This window comes from Saccostrea echinata, unplaced genomic scaffold (assembly GCF_033153115.1).
Source record: "Saccostrea echinata isolate AGI-Se365-2 ecotype Australia unplaced genomic scaffold, CSIRO_AGI_Sech_v1 ptg000081l, whole genome shotgun sequence".
In the NCBI taxonomy this organism is placed as follows: domain Eukaryota; kingdom Metazoa; phylum Mollusca; class Bivalvia; order Ostreida; family Ostreidae; genus Saccostrea; species Saccostrea echinata.
Genome location: NW_026889830.1, coordinates 2302442 through 2330439, shown reverse-complemented (window position 1 = coordinate 2330439; position 27998 = coordinate 2302442). Strand labels below are relative to the sequence as shown.

Below are 27998 nucleotides of genomic sequence, written 5' to 3'. Positions count from 1 at the left end.
GCTCTCAATGGCTACAGAGGTGAATGCAGGCAAAAGAAATTGATACTTTTTTATTGAAATGAAAAAAAGACTTTGTGCGATCAATGAATTGCCATTGGTAGATAAAGGGTTTGTATTTGTCGGAAATACAGTGAAATCCCTGTCTTTACATTGGATTAAACTCACCTTATTGATCAGTGAGAATAAACAGAGAATTTAAATGTCGCTCGAAGTACAATATGCATATTTATGGTGAACGTTCAGTTTTTCATTTGCACACAATGTGTGGAAACTTCAGAAAAGGCTCCCCAGCACACAGGAACTAGGTCTGCTTGAAAACAACACTGGTGCCTAGTAAAAGGGCACTTGTTTTAAAAATTTATGATGTTTAAATATTTTCAATGAAGGAGATTTTTAAATTTTACGTTGACGTTAGGACAACAAACTTCAGGAAGCAAATAAACTTTTTATTTACCATTAATTCTAGGATTGAGCGCTTTAAAAGTAGAGACGAAAAGATTACAGATGAAAGTGTGTGTATATTTGTGATGATGACTCAATGTTAAAATCTGACAACTTACATTTACATGTTGACAAAGCAACTTGAATCAAGTGGAAAGTGCTCTCTAGTGACCAGTTTTTACCATGTCAAAAAGTTATTCCCCAGAACATCCCAAGCCAAAACAGTTTTGACACAGACTGAGGAGGAATCTCCCACAGGTTTAATGATTTATCCTGATGGAAAGTAGCTAAGATAAACTTTAAAAAGATTGTGTATAAAAGGAACAAATTTGAACAAGAAAAAATTTCAATATTCATAAAACAATGACATTTAGAATGAAGAATTTTAAGCTCCTGGAGAAAGCTGCTAGTGAATTAGTGAAAGCCATTACTCTTGGAGATATTGAAGAAATTCAGAAAGTCTTAAACAAGTACAAGAAGCTACGACCAGACATAAGCACAACCATCACCTCAGATGGAACTACAGTACTACACTTTATTGCTAGATGGCATCGCCAGACAATTTTGGAGATGATTCTGGAACCAGGAATTGAAATTAATGTACATGACAATGATGGTGCTACTCCACTTCAGACTGCATTTCTTCACAACAACCTGGATACTGCAAAATATTTCATTCAATATGGTGCTGACGTGAATGAATCTAGCTCTATTAAAACTGGTGCTAAAATCATACACAAAATGGTGACAACTGGAAGGCTTAATGCAGCAAATATCCTTATAGAGTGTGGGGCATCTATAAACTCAGCAGACAAAATGGGGCGAACACCCCTGCATCTTGCCATGATCAGAAATGACTTAAACATGGCCAAACTTTTGCTGGAGAAAGGGGCTGAGATAGATGGCTGTGACCACAATGGCATCAACTCTCTACATTTATCTATAATATACCAACATCCAGAAATAACCAAACTGCTTATACAACGTGGTGCTGATATTTCTTTCAAAGACAAGTCAGGAATGCTCCCTCTACATTTATCTGTGTCTGCCGGGTTCTTAGACATCACCAAACAGATACTCAAGAAAAGCAATGCTCACATCAACACCAAGGAAAGGCTCATGGGAAGAACTCCTTTGCATCTTGCATGTGCAATCAACCACCTGCCCATCACAAAACTACTTATTGAAACTGGAGCTGACATCAATCTGACCACAAACTTTAGAAAATCTCCCTTACATATTGCAGCCACCAACAAGGCACCTGAAATTGTTACTTTGCTGTTGAGAAATGAAGCAAATGTAAATATAATGAGCATTGGAAATAAAACAGCTTTACACAATGCTATAGAAGCGGGCCAAGTGAGTATCACTTACTCTTTATTACAATATGGAGCCAACTTGAACCTACGCGATCTTCATGGGCATACGCCTCTACATTACGCGGCCAGAATGGGAAGCTCAGACTGCGTCAATGCTCTGCTTAGGTTCGGTGTCAATGTGAACAGTTATGATAATACACAGAAAACTGCTCTCCATTTTGCTGTTATTAACAACCATATAGACACTGCCATGTGCTTAATTCGTGGTGGAATTAATTTCAGTACGAGAGATGAGGAAAATAAAACTGCAATGGACTATGATGAGTCAGGAAGACTGAATGAAATATTAACCAAAATGTTTAAAGTTTAGATCTCAATACTTTAAGTTTAGTGACAGCACTTCAGTGTGATTTTTTCCCCCTCTGGGATACCTAGAGTTATATACAAGTTTACCCACGATAGACAACAGTAATTATTTAGCAAACATTTTATCAACCTAGCTATCACAGTGTCTATGCCTGGATACCTGCTATTTAACAAAGTGAGAAAAATAACATTACTTTTCTTTGACCGAAAGGCGATTTGATCTTTTTCCCACAGGTCTACATGAAATCTAGATTGATTACAGGAGATTCAAAGGCTAAAGAAAAAGATTTAAAGTTTAGACATTATTTCTCTTTTAAGGAAACATTTATGTAAATAAACCATAAAAAAATTCACCATGAAAAAAAGTTAAGGAATTTCTCTCTGTTTCATGTCAAATTTGACTCCTTGAGGTTCTCAATTAATTACATTAAATTCTATATTTTATATTTATATTTACATACAAATCTCAATTAAAATTCTTATTTTAAATTTTTTACTTTCATTTTTTCTTTTATGAAAAAGAAGAACACATGTCAAAAGATCACAATGTGAGCAATTTAACACCTGGACGGTATATTTGCTACAAAAGTGAAGAGTTGAAAAACATTTTGCGTTTAGTTATCCATTATATATTGACACTTATGTACATATAGTACTCTTGGAATAGTTATTAAAAATCTAATTGAATCTTCAAGTGTTATTTGACACAGTTTTTCATTTTTATGGGTGAATAGCCTTTTAATGAAATGGATGCCATCTTATCTTTATCTCACCATCTATCAAAATGGTAAAAAATGGTGTATCACACCCAAAACAGGTAAATAAATAAATTCACTTTCAAAGTAAAATTCATTTTATCAATTACACACCTGAAAAAAAGGAAAGTTATCAATTTTCAGGACAATAAAGGACTCAATATTGAGTGGAAACTCCGAGAACATGAACTTGTTCAAACAAGCAAAGTCGAGAAGAATCACATGATACCATAAACACGGAGATAAATGAAAGTGAACAGATCAGAGGTCTTTCTGATTAAATTTAAATGAAATTTATATGCTTGTTTATCATGAATTTGACAAGTAATACTTGGTCACCAGATCACACCTAGTCACACCTAATTGTGGTGTAATTTCAAATAAAATGAACCTCCAAGAGGGGATAGACAAGCTTTGTTCATTGATCCTGCATGATGTTGGACAAAGAAAAACTATTCAAGTTCTGTCAACTTTTAGAAACAGAGGTAAAATATGAAAAAATGGCTAATATAAACATCCATAGGAATACTGTTTTGTACATGTACTGGGGGTTCTGAAAAATTCTTGATTACTGTAAATGTTGATGATTCAAATTACATGAATCATTTATTAGCAAAAGTAATCATTTATTAGCAAAATTCATATGGCGAATTTTGTGATACAATGTACCAACAAAGCATATTGTTAATAGTGAATGAACAAAAGGTATAAATTATCCTTATGCATAAAGTAGTGGTTTGCATTTCTCACCTTTTATTAAATTAATTTAAATTTTCAGATAACCTGGCAGAAAGTCAGGATTATATCAATTATGTGTGTAAGAAATTTTTTAATGAAGAACCAGAAACTGATTAACTGATTACTCAATATAATGCATGTATGACATGTAAGTACTGCTACTCAACACTGGGTCTCTGTAATCTGATAATCCTTCTTATATTTTAATGATTAAAAACAAAATAATACAAAACGCATGATCAATAGGTTTTAAAAATTCAGAAAAGTTAAAATGCAGGAATTGTGTGCATTGTTTCTGATTTTATGTTTCAGTAAACTTTGGCAACTATGTATTAGAATATTTCTAAAGTTTAAGAAGTCTATCCTGTGCCTTTCCTTTACATGCCAATTTTGAGGAGATGCTTTGCTTGCATGAATATGGAGTAATTGAAGGTTTGCTTACATGATCCATTTAATTAACACTCCCACATATTATTGACACACAAAATTCAATTTTAAATACCAGGTATTTACAAATGACGATTTCAACATTGTGCATTTCAATGTTACCAAAGGAAATGTGGCAAGTATTGGCATAAAGTCCTTTGAATGCAATTATTCTACATAATATATCCCATCAATAATTGCCCCTAGAAAGTCTTTCTCCTGTAGAAAATCCTAAAAGTTTTATTGAAAGATGGATCAATATTAATAAACCTAACATGAAAGCATCTCAGAAAATCAAACAATCCATCTGGAATCAAACTGTCCTCCTGGGTAATGATATACCTGCGGTTATGGAGTTGACAGTGTGCTGATATTGATATGTTTGTTTGATAGCGACCTTGGATACTTTGATGTAGTCAATGCTATAAAGTGTATGAGTAAATTTCAAAATGATATGCAAAATTGATTTTAAACAGATAAATCTTTTTGTTATAAATTACAATTTTCCCCTAGCTGTAGAAAAATTTGTTTCAATCAAATTGCATATTAGCTCAAATAAAAAGCAATGTCATGAACTTTTTGTACATTATAGAATTTATCTTGGATTTTAAATACACCTATTCAAACAAGCAATTGATGTACCTATTCATAGTTGTTGATCAAGTTTAAAGTTTTATTCTTTTATATTTTTCCGCATATTTATTTTTTTTTTGTTTTGTTTAAATTAATGTCTTTTACTAGCACCATCTTCACATCCTAACATATTAACATGAAATTCACATTTAAAAAAATATCCCTATGTTTACAATCAGTGATAAATCAATGTGTATCTTTGGCCTGTGGAACATTTGTCTGATTATCAGTGATAAATGGTGTATTTCCCTCTAATACCACACTTTATCACTCTGAGGATAAAGGTGCAGTGCGGAATAGTGTATATCACATCATTGGACAAATAGATGTCAAGTGCCAGGTGTTGAAATAAAAGCTTTAGAGAAATCACTGATACTTTAATAATTAAACAGATTGTGTTATTGAAACAGTCAATGATCCAGATGACTATACAAATTCCTGCAGTGAAATTAAATTTAAACCTTTTACTTTAGGTGACATGAAGATATGATCTTTGTCTTCAATAATATCTCAGAACTGATATTAATTTGGGATGGTAATCAATACTGAATAAGAGATAAATGGTCAATATGAGAGTAACTTAGTTGCAAATTTATCTAAGATGTTAATCACAATATCTTTCTCTCAATTTACAGGTATGCTTTTTAGCTCACCTGAGCCGAAGGCTCAAGTGGGCTTTTCTGATTGAAATTTGTCCGTTGTCTGTCATTGTCATTGGCGTTGTCGTAAACTTTTCACTTCAACTTCTTCAGAACTACTGGGCCAATTTCAACCAAACTTTGCACAGAGTATCCTTGCATGAATGGGGTTCAAGTTTGTTCAAATGAAGGACCAAACCCTCCTCCAAGGGGAGATAATTATGAAATAACAAAAAATTAATGGCATCATTGAAAAATCTTCTTCTCAAGAACCACTGGGCCAGGAAAGATGAAACTCATGTGGAATCATTGTCAGGTAGACTAGTGTAAATTCAAGATTGTTCAAATCATGACCCCCAGGGGTAGGGTGGGGCCACAATGGATGATCAAAGTTTTACATAGGAATATACATGATATATAGGAAAAATCTTTAAAAATCTTCTTCTCAAGAGCAGCAAAGCAATGATTGGTCATATTTATGTGAAAGCATCCTCAGGTAGTGTAGATTAAAGTTTGTTCAAATCATGACACCCAGAGGTAGGGTGGAGCCACAATGGATGATCAAAGTTTAACATAGGAGTATATAGGAAAGATCTTCAAAAATCCTCTTCTCAAGAGCATTAAAGCTATGATTGGTCATATTTATACGGAAGCATTCTCAGGTGGTGTAGATTCAAGTTTGTTCAAATCATGACCCCCTGGGGTAGGGTGAGGCACAATGAAAGTTCAAACTTGAAGGGAAAAAAGTCACAATTAGTCAAAAAATATGTAAGCATTATTAGTTAGTGTAGATTCAATTTTGTTCAAATCATACCCCCTCCCCTCTCCCTTTTAGGGTTAGGTCGGGACCACTTATGTATTTAAGCTTTTAAATACTAGACTGATTTTTGCTTTTTTCCTAGCCACAGTGCTCAGGTGAGCGATGTGGTCCCTGGGCCTCTTGTTTACTTATTGACTGCCTAAACAAATAGCTCAAAATTACGTTTTATAAACATCGATAATTTTCTGAGAAGTGACTGGTTTCAAATCTAACTGTGGACACTTGATGTTGTGTATTATGTCCTTAGACAAGACACTATATATATCTGCATTATCTCAACTAGGTCACCCAGATAAAAATGGGTACCAGCAATAGACTGGTGGGCCATCAGTCCTCAGAGAATCAATGACTCACATGTCTAAGTTCTTAGCACCACAGAAACTGGGTATAAGTTCTGGCTCCTTTGAGGTTTGGAAAGGAGCTCAGTTAAATTTGACTTTAAGTTAGTTAACCAATTAGCAATTCTGCAAATTTAGAAAATCTGAAGAGAATAATTTTCATGTGTAACATCAGCAAACATGTCTGTCATCTAAGCTTTTATATTGTTAATAATCTTTTTTTAATATGCACTTTATTCATTCAGTGAAGTGCAAATATTAGAAAAACAATGGTGTCATGGAATAAAAGTCAATAAATTAAATTGATTCTGCAGAATGTCATAAATGTTTGACTACCAACATTATTCTGCTGTTTACTCTCTTCTATTGTTGTTTAGAACTTCCAGAATGAGCAAATAATGCAAAAAAAAAAATCATTCTGCAGAGCATTTATGTGGGTTTTTGTGTATGTGTTCAGAAATAGGATTCAGTTTAATTTTTCATTTTCATATCTCATTTCTCGTTTCAAATCAATCAGCTAGAAAAATTGAAAAAGAATGCATTGTCCAGAATGCTCAACTAAGTGGAACCAAAAACAAAAAAAAGAAAAAGAAAAAAAAACCTAAGTGGAACCACTGTTACAGAGAAAAGATTGTTAAAATATACCCCCCTTTTATGGCATCATATATTTCACACTCTATATTTCAGATGTTGTTCATCTGTTTTCTGCCCGAATTGTTTTTCAGTCTTCTATAAGTGTTTATTAGTATAAAGTAACATAGATTTTCAAAATTTTAACAGATTCTTGTGCACTACAGATGTGTAGGTTACTGAGTATCAATATTAAGATATACATGTGCAACATACCGTATTTCATTTACATAAACTTTTTGAAAGTCTTTTTATGAATTCCTTCCATACCTTCTAGGTAGATATCCAGGAACCTAACAGAAGTACATTATCTATATACCGGGGTATTTATCTCCATCTTTGATTTCCTTTTTTGAATATACTGTTCTCCCCCCTTTTTTTGGGGGGGTGGGGTGGGGTGAGGGGGGTCGTGGGGGATTATAATACAATTTATCAATTGCAAGATCTCTGGTTGCAAAACCTCACTGGAGCCTTTGAACCAGATGAGTTAATTCTGTGACCTAATACCTAAAGTTAGCTAATCTAAAGATTACTTAAATGTATAGTAAACTCTCCTGACCTGTTTGTGTTTGTCTCCTGTCATGGCTGCCTCCAGTGCACAGTGTAGACAGGCATCACTCATCTCGTGTTCCATCTTCTGGGTCTGGGGCTCTGTCTCTGTACTCGTCTCTTTTGTCTGTAAAATGGAACCTCTTCAACTAACAGATATTTTAAGTCAGGGCTTTCAATAATTTTGAAGTGAAGAAGTGAATCTCTTCATTTGAAAAATTTTAGAATCATTTCTTAAGTTTATTTTGCCAATTATGAAATTTGAAGTGGCAAAGTTGAAACTTTTGAAAAATCTTTTCCTGCCTTCCCTTCTTGAAAGAACTGGAAGTTTTCTCAATCTAAGACACACACCCCCCCCCCTCCCAACAAGCATTCATGAAGTAATAAAATGATAATATATAGATATTGTTGTAGTTTATTTACTTGCAAAATATTACTTAAATCAGACTACAATGGTTATTTTTTTCAAAAAAATAATGGCAAATTAAACCACAAAGTGATTATCCTTGGTACCTCTGGTTCAGGAGTTGTATGTATTGGTTGCTGCTCTACTGGAACATGAACCTGGTTGTGATGTGGATGGTTACGCTCCAGTGCACCTCCTGCGGACATGGCCCGTCGACTCATTTCCAACTTCAGGTCCAATTTGTCCTTTAAAACTGAAGACATAGGTCTTGGTGTTGTGTTCAAGGACTGTTGATTAAAATTAGGAAATCATACTATCTATATATAGTAACAGACATGTAATTCATAGCTTCACACCTCTGAAGAAATTAATATTATTTCACATTTTGAAGAATATCTAAATTTTATGCAATACTGTATACAAGTACGTTAAAGTCTACACCTCCAAAAAAATCATCTATGATAATACACCATTGTGTAAATATTAATGGATTACCAGTTACTAGTGTATAAAAATCAAAAGAATATAAAAAGCTATTTATTTTAACTAAGTAAACTGACAATGAACCAAGGGATGATAGGGGATACATGCTTGAAGTGATGAACAATGTGACAATGGTGTAACCTCTTACAGTTGTGAAGGATTATAGTCTATCTCTCATTTAAGTTTTACCATCACGTTCCATCTAGACATAAAACATGCAGGTTCAATGTCATATAGGGTCAAGGTCATGCAATGTCTGATTCCATAGATGTTGATGGGATTTTACTCTAGACTACCGTTTATCATAAGAAATTTGTGTACGTGTATATAACTAATAACATAAATCAAAGCTGAATCTTTTTTTAACAGGTTTTCATTTTTTATTTCTCAATAACCTTTAGATGAAATAAAAAAAAAAAACAAACTCATCTGGCAGTGAAATCTAATAAGCAAATAATTGTGAAAACACCAGCAGTGTCTGGAACACTGTTCTGAAACCCTGGCTAAAACACTGATCTGTTTACATGTGGACTGGCCATGCATTCACATTCTCTTGCAGGCATAACTTGCCACAACAAATAAGGAAGTCACAATATGACTATCTTACCCTGAATATAGTAACATGACGAAAAAGCCGATCTGGTAAAATTCCCATGATTAACTCATAATGCTGAGAGTAAATAGAAGTTCAAAGGTTATCAAAATGATACATTAGAGAAAGGATTACTATATTAGAGACATAGACAAACATCACTCTACAACCCTCTGGTTATATGTTGAACAAAAACCCAAGTATACAATGCACAAATATTCATTTTCCTTGCATATATTTAGATATTTGGAATCATTACCAAAGAGGGCAAACTCTGCTTAATTCTAACATGCTTTCTCTAAAATAAAGAAACAGCTAAGTTTTCTCTTTGTTTTTATAGTTAGAGTTTAGAAAATTAAAATTTACAATTTCGTATATATACTTTAAGCCTGTGATATTTTTTGATAACTGATTATTATTAATACATCAAATACAGTTAATACACAATTATAGCAAACACTAACACATGTATACAGAATTTCATTTAGTACATGTACTACAAAATAATTTAAATCATTAACTGCATGAAAAGAAAGTATGGATGTAATGTAAAGTAATATTAGAACTTTGTATCTGGTGAAACATACAAACAATCAACTTTCACTGTTTTCAACATTTTATGTTGATTATTTTCAGACACTTAACACACATATAACTACTTCATTACAGTACTTTGTTTTACCTTTGTTTTGGGGGTCTCTGGAGGGGTAACAGGAGGGACCCTTGGGGAGTAAATGAGGGGTGTGTTAGGGTCATTGGAGGTTATCCAGTCTGGAGTATTGGGCCTCAGAGTCTTGTCTGCTATGTTTGCTTTTAATTCTAGCTCTCGTTGCAAGTCTTCTACAGTGTGTAGTGTCAGTCTGCAAAATGGACTTAAAATCAGTATTCAAAATTACTGGAGCACATACTGTTTTAAGTATTATTATACTGTTTCATATTAATGAACCCTTAGCTCCAGTGACATTTCCTTTTACTAGTCTTATTTTCAGCATCTGAACTTACCTTTAAACTTACTTATGTATCATTGAGCATTATTTTTTCAAATCACATTTAAGTGCTTTGCAAACATGTTTCTATCACTTGCAGATGGAAAGTTCGCAGAATTTAATTTTTCCCTCAATTATTTATTTATGATCTGTAGCATGTATGCTTCCTAAATATTAATATTTTATATTGTTACTATATCATAAATTGCTGAAAACTATGCCTATATATAATTAAGACTGTCATGCAGATACATCAAATAAATTTGAAAATGAGAACATTGACATGTGCAAAACTTGGTACAGCCAAGCAAGCTGTGAAAAAAACTATGTGTAATACATAATCTTGTACAATAAATCATCAGACAGACTGACTACAACTGTGGAAAAAAAATCTTCCTTCTTTTTAACTCTCACATTCAATCACATTTCTTATAAGATACTATATACATGTATACTAAGATAAATATACATTTTCATGCAGTTTAAATACATTAAATTTGAGTTTTCTTTTGTCATAAATGCATATCAGTTAGCAAATCTCAAAATGTAAATTAACTGATATTAACATTCCAGTCCCCCAGATCCACCACCTTAAATACATTATTTATGGATCATTATTTTTTTCAAATCACATTAAAAGTGCTTTATAAACATGAACCTTTAAATAACTTTTACTGATTCATCTATAAAGAGAGGAGTTTTTAAAAGAAATTTCTGGTGAGACTATAGCTCTACAAATTTTCTTTCATTATATTCTAAGAAAAAACTTCAGATTTTATACTTGAATCAATTCCTTTTGAATTTTATAATTTACAGAAATGCATCTTGATTAAAAAAATAATACCACTGCACTGTTTTGAAAAATGCTTACAGATGAAAAGGGATACAGGGAAACAGCTAGAAAGATAGATGGACACCATATCCATATGAAAGCTCTTATGGTCTTTGACCAGTAGAATTATTAACTTTCTTTTTCAGATTTCAAGTCAATGTGGAACAATTAGAATGGTGAAAGTTTCTATTAAGAATATGGAAGTCTGGATCAAACTCAGTGTTAGTTATGAATTTCAATTTTCTGAACATTTTTGGTGTACATATTGAATTGTATAATATTTGGGATGTTTTTTTTTTACTTTACAAAATACAAGAAGCAAGTGAGCCAATCTTTGACTTTCATAAAGAAAACTTAATTGGTGCACACACAGATGGATTATTGGGCCAATAATTGATGCCAGTTGGCAGCTTATTAGGGTTTTTGAAAATTATTTTACAAATACTTTTTGTTTACTGTGAAATTACTAATTTTCATGAGGGTATTAATTTTCATTGTTTTCATGGCATTAAGAGATCCACATATTCATGTCCTCCATGAAATGTAAAATTTAAAATCGATAACAACTTAGCAATTCTTCAATTACAAAATCATAACAAATCCCCACAAACCAATATTTCTTCTTCCAACCATGAAAATTAGACCCATGAAAATATGCGATTTTACAGTATACAAGTCTCTACTATTATTTTCTTTCAAATGGATAAGTAAAAGAAAAAAATAAAACAAGATCATCATGAAATTTCATGTCGGCACTTTGAAGGACTTCCCTTTTCTGTAACAATTTTAGATATGATTTCAAGGATTACTGAAAACAAGTACTTAAAATAGCACAAAATAATCTGTGCCAGATTCCCCTTTCAGCTAAAGATAAGTGATGGTATACATAATGTAATAGATAGCTATAATTGGCAGATTTACTAAAAGTCAAGACTAAAGATAAAAGTGAAGAAAACATGAAAAAAGGAAGATTGAACTAAAATGAAATGTGTGTACCAATACCTGTTTTTATACTTAAATGTAGCAATAAATTCCAAGAGTATACTGAAATATAAGGTGGAATATTTACAATAGCTGGTTGAAAATGATCGATAAAATGTTGGGAGACACTTTTTTAGGAATTGAATGCAAATACTGTACACCAACTTTCTTTTGCGTGCAAGAAATATCTACAAGTTTTGCAACCTTTTTTTCACTCATGGACATTTCTTGCTGTGAAACTCTTAATTGTGTACTTAGTGGAACATTTCCTCAGTCATCAAAATAAAAATCGTAGGTGGATTTCAAACATGAAGAATTGTGAACAGAAGTTGTTGCACAAATAATAGGTTTACAGTACTGCCCTCAATTCTTCATAAAACCCATACTTTTCTATCAAATAAAAAATACAAAAGGTATAAGGTATTAAAATGTAAACATATTCATAAAAACTTCTTTAATGATGGATATCAGCAGAACATTGTGGCACCTTCTAAATCTAAGATACCAATACATGTATTCTAGTTGTATCACTGTTCAGACAATATTTGAGGGAGAATTTTTACCACATATGAATATAGCTTTTATGAAGAGATATAGTAATGAAAGCAATTCATCTAAACTTGTTATAAAAGACAGTCATTCTGATTTAAAAGGTGCTACTATTTACACTAATCGCTAATGAGACAGACACACATTCTGTTATCTGAAAATCTCGGGGTTTATCATCCCTGTTTTATCAATAAAATCATATATCAATCATTATAAATCATTTATACTTTGTAGGTGAATTTATTTTTGCAACACAAAGGCATTGTTTTTTTTTTTTTTTACATCTCAATAAGAAGATTTGGCAGTGAGGAAGCAGCATTTCCGGTTGAACACCGTAACAAAAGCCGGCTATTGCTCTTCGAGCAATAAGCCCGGCTAAAAACTGTTACCCATTAATTTAACCTCAAACAAAATCCCTGTATGTGTTTACCTGTCTCCAATAGCACCCTTTGGTTTCCAGAATGATAGAGCTTCATCCCACATCAGCTGATCCATATTTACGTAGGTATAATGATCCTCACTGACCTTCAGTTTACTCTCCATTGCTCCGTTAGCAACTGGGTAACATTTACAGTAGAATTACAAATGCACATTAATACTGGCATTTCAGATAGAGTGAGATCAAATTATAGTCCACTTATAGCAATTATAAAACAATCTAAGCCATAAATTTTCGTATCTGATCAGATATATTTTAAATTTGTTCTTCTTGGAGAAATATTCTGGTAATACTTAACATTTCTTTTTTTTTTTTTTTAGTTTAATGTCTTTACAATATCACTTTTGCATACACATTGAGTTAAAAGAATTTAATGATAAATTCATACAGTAGTTTTTGACAACACAGTTACACAGATACCTGGCACAGAATCCATAGCCACTAATGCAACAAATGGTTGTGGCAGAGACACAATCTTTCCAAGGGTCTGGGAAAAAAAAAAAAAGAAATCATAGAAATAAAATCATTACAAGCAATCACATGTCCAAAATGCAACTACAACTCTGCCCTCCTCCAAATTAAATCAAACACCCTCCTGAATAAGTAAAAGGACAAATCTATTAGCTAGACTAATAGAACAAGACCTACTGTACATAAATAAATCCATATATAGTTATGTAAAGTTTCAATGCACACTAGATTTGGAGATTTTAAACACTTTAAAAGATGAAAGTGGATAGCAGTAGATTTGCACATAGATACATGTTTATAGAGGAAAATTACTCTACCTGGGGTCCAAGAAGCAAAGGGTCCCCAAGATCTGAAGAAAAGATAATTATATCTTATCACATATGTTAAAGACACAAAATTATGGTCATGATATTAAGAACATCTAATCTTATATATTTTTTTCCAGAAATTTCTTCTGTACACAAGTAGTTACTTTCAGTTTAGAAAACTGACATTCTATATTGAAAGTAATCTCCCTTCACACACACATAATTCTACTATATTTCTTACGGGGAAATTTCTTTTGATTTCTTTCAGCACTCCTCTTGGCACTGAGTACTCTGGGAGGATCCTTTTCTGGACTGGTTATCCCTTTAGCATGGAACTCAGCCATTTCTACTGACCCAGAATTCCTTATTGGCAAGGCTTTTCTGGACTGGTTTTATAAAAATATAATGTAGTCAAACATTTTAAAATAAGATTAAAAGCAAAAGCAAAACAAAAACAAAAACCATTTAATCCTCAAGCTTACTGTGAGGATCTCGTCACACTTGGACATCTTTGGAGCTTTGTTACTGATATTCAGAGACTGTTCCTGGACTTTCTGTAGAAGGAGCTCAGATAACTCTTCATACAATCTCCTTACCTCCCCCTGTTTAAAAAAAAGTTTTTTTTCTTATCATTAATTTTTCCTTTCCTGATTCTTATGATATTTTGAACCTTTCCAACATGTGAAGTTTTCTAAAGGAAAATGGTATCATATTTTTTTGTATTTATAATTCTTACCCCTTCTTGTGACACTGTGGTAGATACAGCTGTGATTTTTTGCTTGATGTCATGATCCCCAGTAGCAGTAACCACTAAGTTCATCACACCTGTAAAAGTTTAGAAAAACAACCTGCAGAATATTTTTGGAATAAAGTCTAAGCTTTGCATTTATAAAAGATCTTTGCTATCACAATTAACATACAGAACTTGTTGAGTTTCAGAAAGGATGATTGATTGGTTGTAGAATATAAAGAAATTTAAAGAAATGCAAGACACCATTTTAGTAAGTTCAATAATTTGGTCTTGATATTTTATTTATGAATTTTGAAACTGAAAACTCCCCACACTCTAGATACATCATATAAATGTATGCAAAGAAAAGCATTAGTTTTTAGTCTTCAGATCCTTTGAAAAGAATTCATTCATAGATAAAATAATGTCAATTTTCCAGACAGTACTTACCCACATCTTTGGCAACATACTGGAAAAAGGCTGGAACAATACACAGTAGCTGGACCACTTCTGATGCTAGTAGAGTTTTGTAATCATAGTATCTGATAAAAAAAAAAAATCAAATATTCTAAAAGATGAAACCATTTCAGGAATGTCAAAAACAATATTCTTGCAAACAATTTATTTATTAATTCAATGTAACTCACAGTGTGTTGAGTTTATATTTGACAGCAGAGTGTTTGGTATTGGAGGCATGGCTAAGTTTGACAAGCTCACTGACAGTGTAGAAAAGACACAGGTACAATTTGTCATACAACCCTCCATCCTGTAGCAAAAGGGAAAATATGACATGACTTCGTATGTACAATTATACTACCTAGAAATTTCACATATGGTACAATATTGTAAATAGACAATCTAATCAAAAACATTATTATTATAGCTTGCAGCATTACAGCAGTATCAGCACTTAAATACTGAAGATGTACATTTTTCCACATGGGATTAATTTACGCTATGTACACAAATTTTCAGCAAAAATTTGTCGCAGCATACTTAAAGTGCATTTAAGACATACAACGGCAATCCAAGAAAACTGCATAATTTTCTACCTGCGGATTGAACAGAAATTGTGATTCCACCGAATTATGAACAAAATATGTTTCCTGTATCAACCTCGGCCATTTGAGATTTCAAATGCTCTTTTACTGGTCCAAAAATAAGTCAAGAGAGAAACTTAGATACTCAATCAGGCTCATTTACAAATTTAAATAATATAATAATTATATGCATTATAGATAGGGCCATGTTACCTCTTTGACATCTTTATCAATCTTGACAGCTCCCAGTAAAATACACACTAATAGACACCTCACATCTCTTGGTAACAGGAAAAGATCCATGGAGTACACTTGTCTGGAGAAAATAGTACAAAGATGGTTTGTTAAACTGTTGATAACAGAATTTTTATTTGATTTACCATTAAAATAACACAGTTAAACTTGTCTAATCCAGATATTGCGTATTCTGAAATTTTGCCTGACATGAAAACTTTCAGCCCCATTCAGTCAATTTGACTATTTAAAATATGTTCTCTAATCCAGAATGTTGTCTGATAAATTTCTATGGAACTAGCAGTATCTGGACTACAGGTTTTACTGTACATATATTTCCTTAAATTTTATACAAACATTCATCTCTAGCTTATTATTTATCAAATGATCATTCATATGCACATCTTATGTAATTACATGTATTAGCAACCTTATGAGCAGAAAAATGCAATAATTGTACTGCAAGAGAGCACTATTAAAGAAGAATGACATTAATGATATAATGTATTCAGAATAATGGACAGACATTGTCAATCAAATAAATTAAACCAGCTTTGCTTTGTAATCTGACCCAAAAATGTCAAAATTACAAGAAAGCTTTAAACATCCATTTGAATAAAGGAATTCTTGAGACTTTTGAGTTATACAAGAGTTATAGCCTATAGACATTAACTTTCAGATTCACTCAAACTGAGACTTGTCTGAATGCAAAACTTGGTTGCCAAAAAATTTAGAAAGAAGAAAACACTTATAACTTAATTTCATCATTGTAAAGAAAGTATGTCACATTACTTTCTATTTGGCAAGTTAACTGCAAAGAGATGTTCGTGAAACACTTATGCCCTTCCCCCCAATTCCAAATAATTGGAATTTTTCTAAGTCCAAGAGGCATAACTCTGTCAAAAATTGCTCGATTGTATCCAAAACAGAACTTGACCTAGATATTTTTATGATAAATCTGTATATTAAATTTCATTTCAGTATGTGCAACCTCTGTGAAGAAAATGAACGGAAAGTTCAAATAATTGGAATTTTTCTAAGTCCAAGGGGCATAACTCTGTCAAAAAGTGGTCAATCGTACCCAAAACAGAACTTGACTTAGATATTCTTATGATAAATCTGTACACCAAATTTCATTTCAGTATGTGCAACCTCTGTGAAGAAAATGAACAGAAACTGTTGGTGGACCGACAGACAGCAGCAAAGCAATATGCCCTCCCTTCTTCGAAGGAGGGCATAAAAAAAAGTTGATGTTCTGACAATGCGTCATTTTTAAATACATGTATACCACATCCCTGTCACTTAATATCCTTTAAACTCACACTGCTCTGCAGAAATATTTCCTTAAAATCAAATTCATATTTTTAAAAATATTTTCTGTACAATCTTTTTTTGTGTTTCAACCCCCCCCCCCCCCCTTTGAAAAACTGAAGCCATTCTAAAGGAAAACAGTTGCCATGTTTCAAAACATACATATTATGATCAGAATACATCGTGCACTGAGAATAACTGGTGGTCTTTATATTCTGTGAGTGAATAAATAAAATATTCTACAATATCTAATTTCATAATCGGAATGTAAATAAAGTTGTCAGACGGACTATGTATTTTTGTCAACTACCATGAAAGAAAACAGAATAAAGAACCCATTTTCTACCAAGGGAATTCGAATGCAAAAAGAATGTCATGTTTCTGGTGGAAATCAAGTATTAAAAGTACATGTATTGATTGTTTTGTTTATAAACTAATGTGAGATTTAAAAAATATATGTTTTTATCATAGATATTCATTTACCCGATGGGACAAGTACATTGAAGTTTAACTTGCCCAAATTGAGAATTTACTTGCCCCGGGCAATTGGACAACTGTCGGATCCCTGGTTAATCTCTGACTTACCCAATCTTGTTTAGTTTGGCTGTGTCCAATGTTTCCTTCACAAGATGTGTCGGTAAAACAAATTCCAGGGAAGCCTGTCATGACAATAATTTATATATAGTTACACATGTATAAACAAAGTATTTATTATTTATGTCATCACTGTGCTTTTATGATATCTTGTGATGATTTTAATCTGCTGAATTGACCCTACAACTTATACATGCCAAATATATTACTATCATGTGTTCTTCTTTTCTTGTGATTCAAATTAGGGCAATTTTTATACAGAGTTCATGTGATACTTTTAATTTCATAGCGACTATCAAAAATATGAATCATACATGTATATATATGTATATACAAACATGACACCATTTTATGATTCAACAAAATATTCTAACCAGCATGTTCATTTGCACAAAATTAAGTGTATGTGCAAACAAAACAAATAGACAACTTACCACCAAAAATAACAGGAGCATGTTACATCTCTCTCTGTCATCAGGACGAGCTTCTAACAGATCCTCAATAAAGTTACTTCTGTATTTCATCACCTGGAACTCTCTGTAAAAATATTTATGTCAATGAAATACTGATGTTTTGTACTGTGTCTTTGCAGACTTGATGTCAGATAACTCTGTTCCTCATTGAGCTTAACAAATCTGAGGAGGTGAATGAAAATCAAAACTGTATTTACAACTACCTGTTTGTTGATTTGAGATACTGGGGATTAAAATGTATACCTATTTGTGTACTTTTTGTCTATTATCAAGTCCTCCTGAATATTGTAGCCAAGGTATTTCAGTCTTTTCTTGTCAATCTCTGAAGATGAAATCACACATTCAGTGAAACAATCAATTATTTAGATGATATTTACATTTTCCTTAAATTTCTAGATAGGACACATCCTCCCCCCCCCCCCCCCCCCAAAAAAAAAATGTTTTCTGCATTGTACAACCAATATATATATATAAATATGTCACACAGACTTTGTATTTCCCAAAGTCAAACTTACCTATATTGTGCACACCATTTGCTGGGAAACTGGTCATGACTTTGGTGGCCTACAATGTCATAAAATGTACTTAACACAAACATACCCACAGTATATTTGAATAAAACAACAAGGCTGTATTCTGAGAATTCATGAACATTTCATATTCAGAATTAAGCAAAACCTTTCAAAACCTCAAAGTGATGGTTGAAATCTAGGACTGAAAAACTTTCTCAAATTATATCCACATCATCAATAAAGTTAAAATGCTTATAATGAAGTGCTAGGGATGAAAAATTTGATTCATTATAAATGTAATTCATGATTTCCAATAAGTTTATAATATGCTTGAAAGTTACTTCAGGGAATGAAAATCACTTTGCTGTTAATGTGAATTCATTATAAGCATATTTGCTGTGACCTTGTTTTTAATGCACCTCTACCAAGCATTTATCATTTCAATCCGGCTATAACCTTTAAAAGAAAGTTATAGTTTGTTATAAATGAGTGTAATATTATATAAATATTGCATGTAGTTGACTGTAACAAGCACCTTGGTTGACAATGGTTTTCTTGGGGTGAACATTTTCAATATTACACTCACCTACATGCAATATTTATTATATTATACTGAATGTTTTACACAAACACATATTAAAGTGAACCTTGCGCACATAAATTCAGTCAGTATTTTTTGGAATAACACCCATCGTCAAGCAATGTGGACTGTTGCTACGCTGGAGGGCGTGCTTTATTATTCAGCGGGTAGTAGTGTCTTTTAACAAATGTTTCTCGACAAATCAGATTCAACTAATTTACATGAAAGTATAATATAGTTGAATATCTGTGATACTTACCTTTGGTCCATAGATACCATTGACATCTACTCTTTTTCTGGCTGTGGGTATGAACCATTCTTTGGACAATTTGTGTCTCTGAAAAGTTACAATTGATAGCATATTGAAGTAAATTTCGAAGGTAAAATAGCAAATTCAAATAGTCAGTGAAATAAATAACTCTCTCTTTTTAAAACATCAGATTTGGCTGTAATATAACACTTCACATATAGTTACTTACTATTGGTTTTGACGTTAATGCTGAATCTTGAAAAAAGTGCTTGACTTGTAGTCTCTCTGCAGCTTTAATGATATCAAAATTGTTTTTTTTAATAATTCAATGCTCTAACATGGATAATGATTAAATACAATTCAAATCTAGTCTGTTCAAAAGAGTGTACCATGTGGGTTGTTAGACAGAAAGACTATTGAGATGCAATTCAGATAAACATCCTTAAATGGCTTTATATTATCATTTTCATCTGTCAAAAGTTCTTCAGACAGAGATTTTTTTTTAAAAATACATCATTAAGACACAATAATAGAGAAAGAATTATCAGAACTTCAACCATCACTTAAATAAAGATCAAAAAGGGTATTAAGGGAAAACTATGTACCATCTGAAGACAGGCGTTTATTAAGGCTTTTTCTTAAGTGATAATTTATATTATCATTTATATGATAAATCATATAAATATAAATCATATATAAATGATATAAAATCATATAAATCATATAAATCATATGACATCATATTGATGTGATAATTTTTCCAGTAAATATAGTGTAATGTTGTGTTGCTTTAAATATCAAAGAGATTTGAAACTCTGTGTCCTGCTGAAATCATTCTTTTGAAATTCTTCACAACTGGTGAACATTTAAAAATCCTTGAAAAAGAAAGTATTGATTTAATGCTTTTGTAAAAAAGGGAAAGGAAGAAACACATTTTTCCCCCAAAAATATGTCATCTGCATGGTGTTTCAAAGCAAACATAATTTCTCTATTGATAAATTCTATCCTGTCCACAACTTAGTTTGTTTGAGTGAGATGTAAATATTGGTTCAGATAAATGTAGTGTAAATCTCATTACTACCATTCTAATTTCATCATTGGGCCTTAAGCATGCTAAAAATCTGATAAAGAACAAATCAATATTTAAAGGTAAATAGAGCATACAATTATTGGATCAAAATGAATTTCAAAAGAATCCACACTGCATGTGTTTAAATTCTTCAACACAGGTAAAATCAAGAGTAGTGGATTGGTATCATCAGTAAAGAAGATACTAAAGCAATGGTAATCATTAAGTGCTACCTTCTATTGAAATAAAAATATTTGAATAGAGTACTAAGAATATATACCTAAACAACGTTTAAATTTACTTTGCTTTTATTAAACATTGATTAATAACCTTACATGTAATTATACGGCCATCCAGCATCCACACATTTGGCAGACAGTCTATCAGGTGAATCCGATCTAAAAACAAAATACATGTACCATAAAGTAATGACTCCAAGCCTGAAATTACTGTAATTTCAACAAAATCCTTCATACTTCAATCAAGCAATATCAGTAGAAATTTTCTATATCAATCTCTACCAATTTTCAACTTTTAATTACATTAAAAAAATGGACAAACTAACTTTTGAAGGGGAGAATTTATCAAACATTATGTTATAATCCATAATCACATATGCAGTTCTAATCATATGTTGAGATAAGTGTGACTCATTATTATTAATATTTGAGCAAGCTCTCTGATTATACATCATAGGTTTTAAATGATGGGTACACTGTAATAAAACACTAAAAGAAGAACAAATGTAAACTATTAAAATAATTTTTTCAGAGTATATTAAAAAAAAGTTTTCTTAAGGTAACTGACTTATAATTTGTTTAAATGACAGATCCTAAGTATTATAATTTGCTATAATCATTATCATATGCTCAGTTGAAAGAGCCTATATTTGGGTGAAAACCAATCATCTTTCTTTTGTGTATAAAACTCATGTGGTATCATTTCCCTGTAAATAAAAGTGGAATTGTCTATAGTTACTTTAAACAGTATGTACACAAATCTATACTCGTGTGTTTGATTAGCTTTTGACAATGCATTCCCAGCGAGGAGCTTCCTACGCAAGTTTTAATCAAATTACCAGCAAGAACAAAACTGGAAAAAGATTCTCTTTAATTGAATGTAAATTCATGCTCAACCCTATGATTAATAAACAATGTCATTGTTATGCCTTCCAAATGGACACTTGGTCATTTGTAAACCTGAATATCCTTTATAGTTTCAAAATTCAAAATCAGGGTAAAAAGTTTCAACTGTTGGAACGTTAATTGTTGTGCTTGCAATTTTTCTTGTCTGAGAACAAACTACAAACAAAACATGCTGGGGATACATAAAAATACCCGTTTTTCTTTCAGTTTTTGCTAAATATCCCAGTCTGCATAAACTGTTGATACAAATCCTTTTAAACACTCGTTGTGATTACATCTTTCTGATCTAATCAAACAATAGTTCTAAATGATCTAAACTCATTGACACAAAGCTTTAAAGCTATTTATTGTACATTTTCAGATAAAATTTAAAGCAATGTGCCAAAGACCACGTCTTTACTCCAAATGACTGATGGATAATACATTGGATGTGTCAAAAAAGACTCTATATCTGGAAAAAACTCTGATATTTTATCACTGTAAAGGGACATTTGTAGCAGTAAAAGATAAACTCAGGCAACAACATGTATACACTGTTAGTTACACCTCTTGGCATACATGTCTACTATAACTACCAGGAAAAAGATTCTTAATCTTAAGTTCCACAAAGAAAAACATTATAACTCTATTCCCCTGGATGTCTGTGCCACTGTAAGCTAATTTACATATGCCACCTGAAAACTTGCAGTTTTTTTTATAAAGACACCTGGAAAATAAATCTATTTTGTGGGTTTCGTTTGGTAATTCAAACATCGCAATAATGTGGAGCACTTGTCAAATATATCTACTGGTACATTGTAACAATTCTGAGACAAAGACCTATACAGGTATGCTGAATAAATCTTCCTAGTGTATGTTTACAATTATGATAAAACAGAAAGTTTACAATAAATCAAACAAATGATCAATTAGCAGTACCTGGGTATCGGTAGAAGGTCACATGGTGTTTACTAATGGGTCTATCATCATTTTATTCCTAACCAAAATGTTTTCAACTTAACCCTTCATCTATATTCAGAGACTAGTGCATGTCTGATCTTATGTACATTTCAAATTAATGCATGCATACTTACAGTATGGATCTTTTTCCATTTGACTGTTGCCATGGAGACTGAGGTTCAGAATGTGAATGTGTCGAATTTTCCCAAGTTCATGCCATGTCAAGTCATTGTTAGAAAGATTTAATGTTCCTATTGCAACAAAACGAGATAGTCCATCCAAACTCTTAATCTACAATGTTTCAAAAAGTCAAAACCTTTATGTTAAACTTGTGTTCTTTATGCAACCTTCCAGTGTCTTATATTATGGATAAAAACTTCAACATAGTAAAATCTAGCAAAATAAAATACTAGTTTACTTAAGGTCATTAAGTCAGTTTGTTAAACACAGAAATGAACAACAATCTTTTGAGCTTATATACCTTACATTTATGATTTGAGACTGATGCATTTATTAGAGTTCAGTAATGACCTTAGCCACGAGTAAACATAGTTCCTTTATCATCTTAAAAACAGTATCAGGTTATTAATTTTCAGGCATAACTGGATATTTGTGATGATGGCATTTGATACTTACCTCATTACTACTAAGATCTATATTCCACAATTGAGGGCAGCATTCCAAATTTGTTACTTCGTAAATCTTATTTCCTCTTAAAGTAAGTGTTTGCAACTTTGGACAGTTACTTAACTTCTCTATTACAACTGAAATGAGCAACATATAATTTAAAATATGTCATCATTTGTACCTGTACTAGCTTTTCAATTATCAACTTCTTGCTCAATTTTCCAAGACAAATCACAAAATTCTTGTACTTTTTAATATTTTTATGAGCATTTTATGCTTTCCAAGTGTAAGTGTAAATTGTTGACATCTCAAAAAGAGATTAGAGTCTGATGAAGAGGATATTTTGCTTACAGCTTTATGAATGCAAATTTGTTAGGTATAATATACACGTGTATCACTGTATAATCATTTGCATGATTTACTTCCTTCACTAAATTATTGTAAACCAACTTTTATTCACGTGCGAGAAATATCTGCGAGTTTCGAAACCTACTTTTACTTGCAAATATTAATCGCAGCGAACCATCTATTTTGCTTTCTATTTATAGAGAATGTTTACTAAGTCGCGAAAATTAATCGTCACGGATTGATTTCAAACTGACGAATCACGAATAAAAGATGACACGAATATTAGTTGGTTTACAGTAATCTCAGTTCCAAAGATTTCAATAATTGTTTACAGGATATCATCACTGAATAATTATATTATACCCTATAGATATTAAATAGCTGCATAAGTAAGTAGAAATATAAATATAAATTAAAGTTTAATAACACTCGCTATATTTAGATTTAACTTACCTATTTCAGAATTTGATAGGTCTATGTATTCTGCTGCTGGTAATGGACCTTTACATTTTGATCTAAGAAACTATTATTAAAAAAAATGCACATGTAACTGATACAGGTATGCTGAAAAAAAATTACTATAGTCTTTATCAGCCTTCACTCTAATTTTAAGCTCAATTACAAGACTCAGAACATGTCTCATTTGATATGTTCTCTGCAGTAAGTTAGTACAACCACAAATCCATGGAGGCAATTAAGTCTACATAAGGTTGTCAATTAAGCATTAGTGTCACAGAGTATGAGTTTTCAGCATTAAGCATGTGAAGTACAATATTTGCTTAAATACTTTGCAGCCTCCATCAATCTGTGATTTAGAATGAAGCTTATGCACACATTATCTAATATGTCCATTTAGTTATCACAACCAAACCATACATTTCAAAGATTGTAATCTGACTGCTAAGTGTAGCAGAAAATTGACTTGCATGTAAATGATTTCACATGTACACTTTTTGAAAAAATTATTCTCTTCTGTTACTTGAATAAACATAAGATATAACATGCCAATAAAAATGGTTGGTACTGAATTGACACTGTTCTAGAGGCATTTAAGTTATTTTCCTTGTGACATGACATTGTTACACCAAATATTGTTTCAATATCTTTGACAAACCAACTTCTTTTTCAGAGAAAAAATTACTTTAAAAAATCATTTTAGAAACTTTAACATTGTAATTAAGATTGCTGATGATAATTTCGTGTGTCCTTTCTAATATAAAGTTAAACTTTCATATAAAAATGTGTAATGTGCAGGAAGTTCTGTACGTTTCATTCTCACATTATTAACATCGATCACCCTAGTTTTCTAAACTCACTCCACAGTTCATACTCTTATAAGTCATCAATAATAAATTAATTACCAAAAAAATTATAATAAAGAATACCTGTACTGTTATCCTCATTTTCTTTCCCTTTTATTCCTCATACTGAAACTTTTCTCTTGTCAGGTTGTTGTGCACCTGTTTACCGCTAACAAGTAAACAAACCCATACGCTGTAGAAAAATAGATCACAATAGTTTTACCCAGTAACTTTAGATCAGGGTTTACTTTTGAAAGATATTTAGATAATTTTATTAATGTTATAAATTTTTGGACATATTCATAGCTATCATTAAACTAGTTACCTCTAATAGGTAAGATTATATATTTTCTTAAAGAAAATATGCGCAAGAATAAATCACTTTGCCCAAATAATTGTATCCCGATCCCGATTGACAATAATTGAAAATATGCTCATGCACATAACGCGCATAAACTAGCACAAAATTTATCTGCACAGACCTCCATGTTATGACACGCTGAACGTCCAAAATTTTCCATTTAATAATTATATTTACATTTATGATTTTCATGGAAAATTGATAAAACAATGCATCTTTGAATACATCCTCGCAAGCCAGGGGTCCCGAGTCAACAGGTTGCCGTTGGATGACAACGTTTTGACTCAGGACCCCTGGCTTGCGAGGATGCTTTGAATCAGAGACATATTGAATACAGTACTCGTATATAGCTAAATTGAGGAGCAACCGTTACTGTTCAATGTGAATTTTGGTTCATTTTGATTTTGGTTCAACGTTTGTTACGTCAAAATGAAAACGTTGCTTTAACCTTTTGACCCCTCCCAATGTATTGCGTTTTGTTTTTGTTTTTGAATGTCACAATTTTAAACATATCATACGAAAAATATAATCTATGTTTGTAAGGCTCATTATTTGAATTGTATTTTAGAGGAACTAGGATTTAATTCTACGGGTGGAATTCCAACTTACACCCATAGCTCCCTTTCTAAGGAGGAAATTCTTCAAAATCATATGTCCGTTTTAATTAGTTTTAATATTCCCAACAATCAAAATGGATTTGAATTACCATACCTTTAATTAACTGGATTCCTAAACTTCATAAAAATCCTTTCATTTGAACAAAGATACAGCAAATGTTTACCAAGCCTCTTTCTTTACTCTTCATTAAATATTTACTGTAATGAAGGAGAAACTTCAGGAGTACTGTACAACAGTATATTCGAGAAGTGGTATAAATCAGATGTGGATATTTATAAAGACTCCAAAGAACTTTTGGAAAATTTGAAATCACAAAATTTTACTAAAATCAATAGCATCAAAACGTTCGACTTTTCAACAATTTATACAACCATTTACCATGATAAATTGAAGTACAGGCTTTTTGTCATCATAGACAGCTGCTTTTTCAATAAAAATGGAACTCTTGAATATACTTAATACCTTGTCATTGGTCGTTTACAAAATTACTTTGTTAAAAAGTACTCTGATTGTAAATACAAGTACTCTGAAATTGATATTAAAAAGATGCTTGAGTTTCTGGTTGACAATATCTAATATGTAGTTTTTGGAGATCAGGTCTTTCAAAAATCTGTTGGAATTCCCATGGGTACCAATTGCACCGCCTTATATTAGCAGACCTATTTTTGTATACATATGAAGCAGAATTTATTCAAAAACTTCTACATGAGAAGAAGAAAACACTGGCTGTGGCCTTCAACTCGATATTTCGATATATCGACAACATATTAATTAACAATAGTTACTTTCATTCATATGTCGACTCGATATATCCAAGTGAGCTTGAAATAAAAGATACCACAGATTCTGACATATCTGTTTCATATTTAGATATTTTACTAGAAAAAGACCTTAATGGTAACCTAACAACAAAGCTTTATGATAAATTTATGATAAACGTGATGACTTCAACTTTTCAATCGTCAACTTTCCTTACTTATGTAGCAGTATATACCCTTATCACCTGCATATGGAGTTTATGTCTCTCAGTTGATTCAATACGCAAGCGCATGCTCTACATATGAATATTATTTCTAAAATGAGGCAAGCTATTGACAAACAAGTTGATGAAACAAGGATATCAACAGTCTCGTTTTAAGTCATCTTTTCGCAAGTTTTACGGTTGATGCAATGACCTTGTCAGCACATACAAGTTATCATTGAGTCAAATGCTGACTGACATTTATCTACTAATTGTTAGGCCATTATTTATACACTCAACTGTCTACGGATTTTTCTTTTCTTTTTTTTTTCCCGATCATGACAAGGAGCACACAAATCGTAGTATTACTTGGGTACAAAATATTTCACGTGAAGTTCAACTTACCAAATTTGGGGGTGTTTTCCACTCAATATTGTAATCTGTATTAAAACAAAGCCATCACCCATTTTTCCCAAGCAAGATCAAGTTTGAGAACACTCCTCTTACAGATTTGCACAGAAGATATAAAATCAACCCTCATTAATCGCCTAAGCCAGCCAGTTTTATACACACATTATAAATTCTCTTCTTACCATGGGTATAAAACAGAGTACATTTCAAAAGTTGAACGTTTTGATGCTATTGTAAGTACATTGTATTTTGAATACACTGAATTTCGATCAATGGAAGTTAAGCAATGTATTTTAGAATCTTCAGACATGTAAGAATTAAAAATACAATTAAGACACAACAATTCGCAATAACGTAAAGTTTATGACACTCTCCTGGTCATGACAGCTCAAGTTTGCAGTGACTTGACGTCATTTTCCATTATGACGTCATATATTGGTTGTTCAGAGAAGTGAAGGCACAGGGTGCACTTCCATATTCTATGGGAAACCTTAACCTACCTGCGTTCATATTGAAAAGTTGAAATATAAAAGAAACTTCTACCCGATGATGCTTCTGAATTAATATGACTAATAATAGCTTTGCTGTTCTTGAGAAGATTTTTATCGATATATCCATTATATAACTATGACCCCTGTTATGGCCCCTCTATACTCCTTGTGGGGGGGGGGGGGGGGGTCATGATTTAAACAAAATTGAATCTACATTACCTGAGGATGCTTCTACATTATTATGACCAATCATTAAAGATTCTTCTCATGTATTCCTATGTAAAACTTTTATTCCCCATAGTG

At 32.0% G+C, this 27998-nt stretch overlaps 2 protein-coding genes across 2 annotated transcripts in view; one reads left to right on the top strand and one right to left on the bottom strand.

Moving 5' to 3' along the window:
* The window catches only part of LOC133176772 (uncharacterized), a 92254-nt gene that overhangs the window by 43540 nt on the left and 20716 nt on the right, over positions 1-27998 (bottom strand). The window contains 23 exon segments of the mRNA XM_061311843.1: positions 7664-7780; positions 8167-8346; positions 9150-9212; positions 9817-9994; positions 12913-13039; positions 13342-13408; positions 13710-13741; positions 13942-14086; positions 14183-14302; positions 14437-14525; positions 14881-14972; positions 15078-15196; positions 15684-15786; positions 17601-17674; positions 18044-18146; positions 18326-18404; positions 18598-18646; positions 19434-19511; positions 19654-19715; positions 20829-20891; positions 22712-22868; positions 23214-23341; positions 24006-24075. Coding sequence (XP_061167827.1) covers positions 7664-7780; positions 8167-8346; positions 9150-9212; positions 9817-9994; positions 12913-13039; positions 13342-13408; positions 13710-13741; positions 13942-14086; positions 14183-14302; positions 14437-14525; positions 14881-14972; positions 15078-15196; positions 15684-15786; positions 17601-17674; positions 18044-18146; positions 18326-18404; positions 18598-18646; positions 19434-19511; positions 19654-19715; positions 20829-20891; positions 22712-22868; positions 23214-23341; positions 24006-24075 — 2295 coding nt within the window.
* On the top strand, positions 29-2530 carry LOC133176718 (serine/threonine-protein phosphatase 6 regulatory ankyrin repeat subunit B-like). Its single transcript, XM_061311793.1, has one exon. The coding sequence runs from the start codon at positions 805-807 to the stop codon at positions 2128-2130; it is 1326 nt and encodes a 441-aa protein (XP_061167777.1). The 5' UTR covers positions 29-804; the 3' UTR covers positions 2131-2530.

Coding starts and splice junctions, on each gene's coding strand:
- LOC133176718 (XM_061311793.1), top strand. CDS start 805: ATGACATTTAGAATGAAGAATTTTAAGCTCCTGGAGAAAGCTGCTAGT.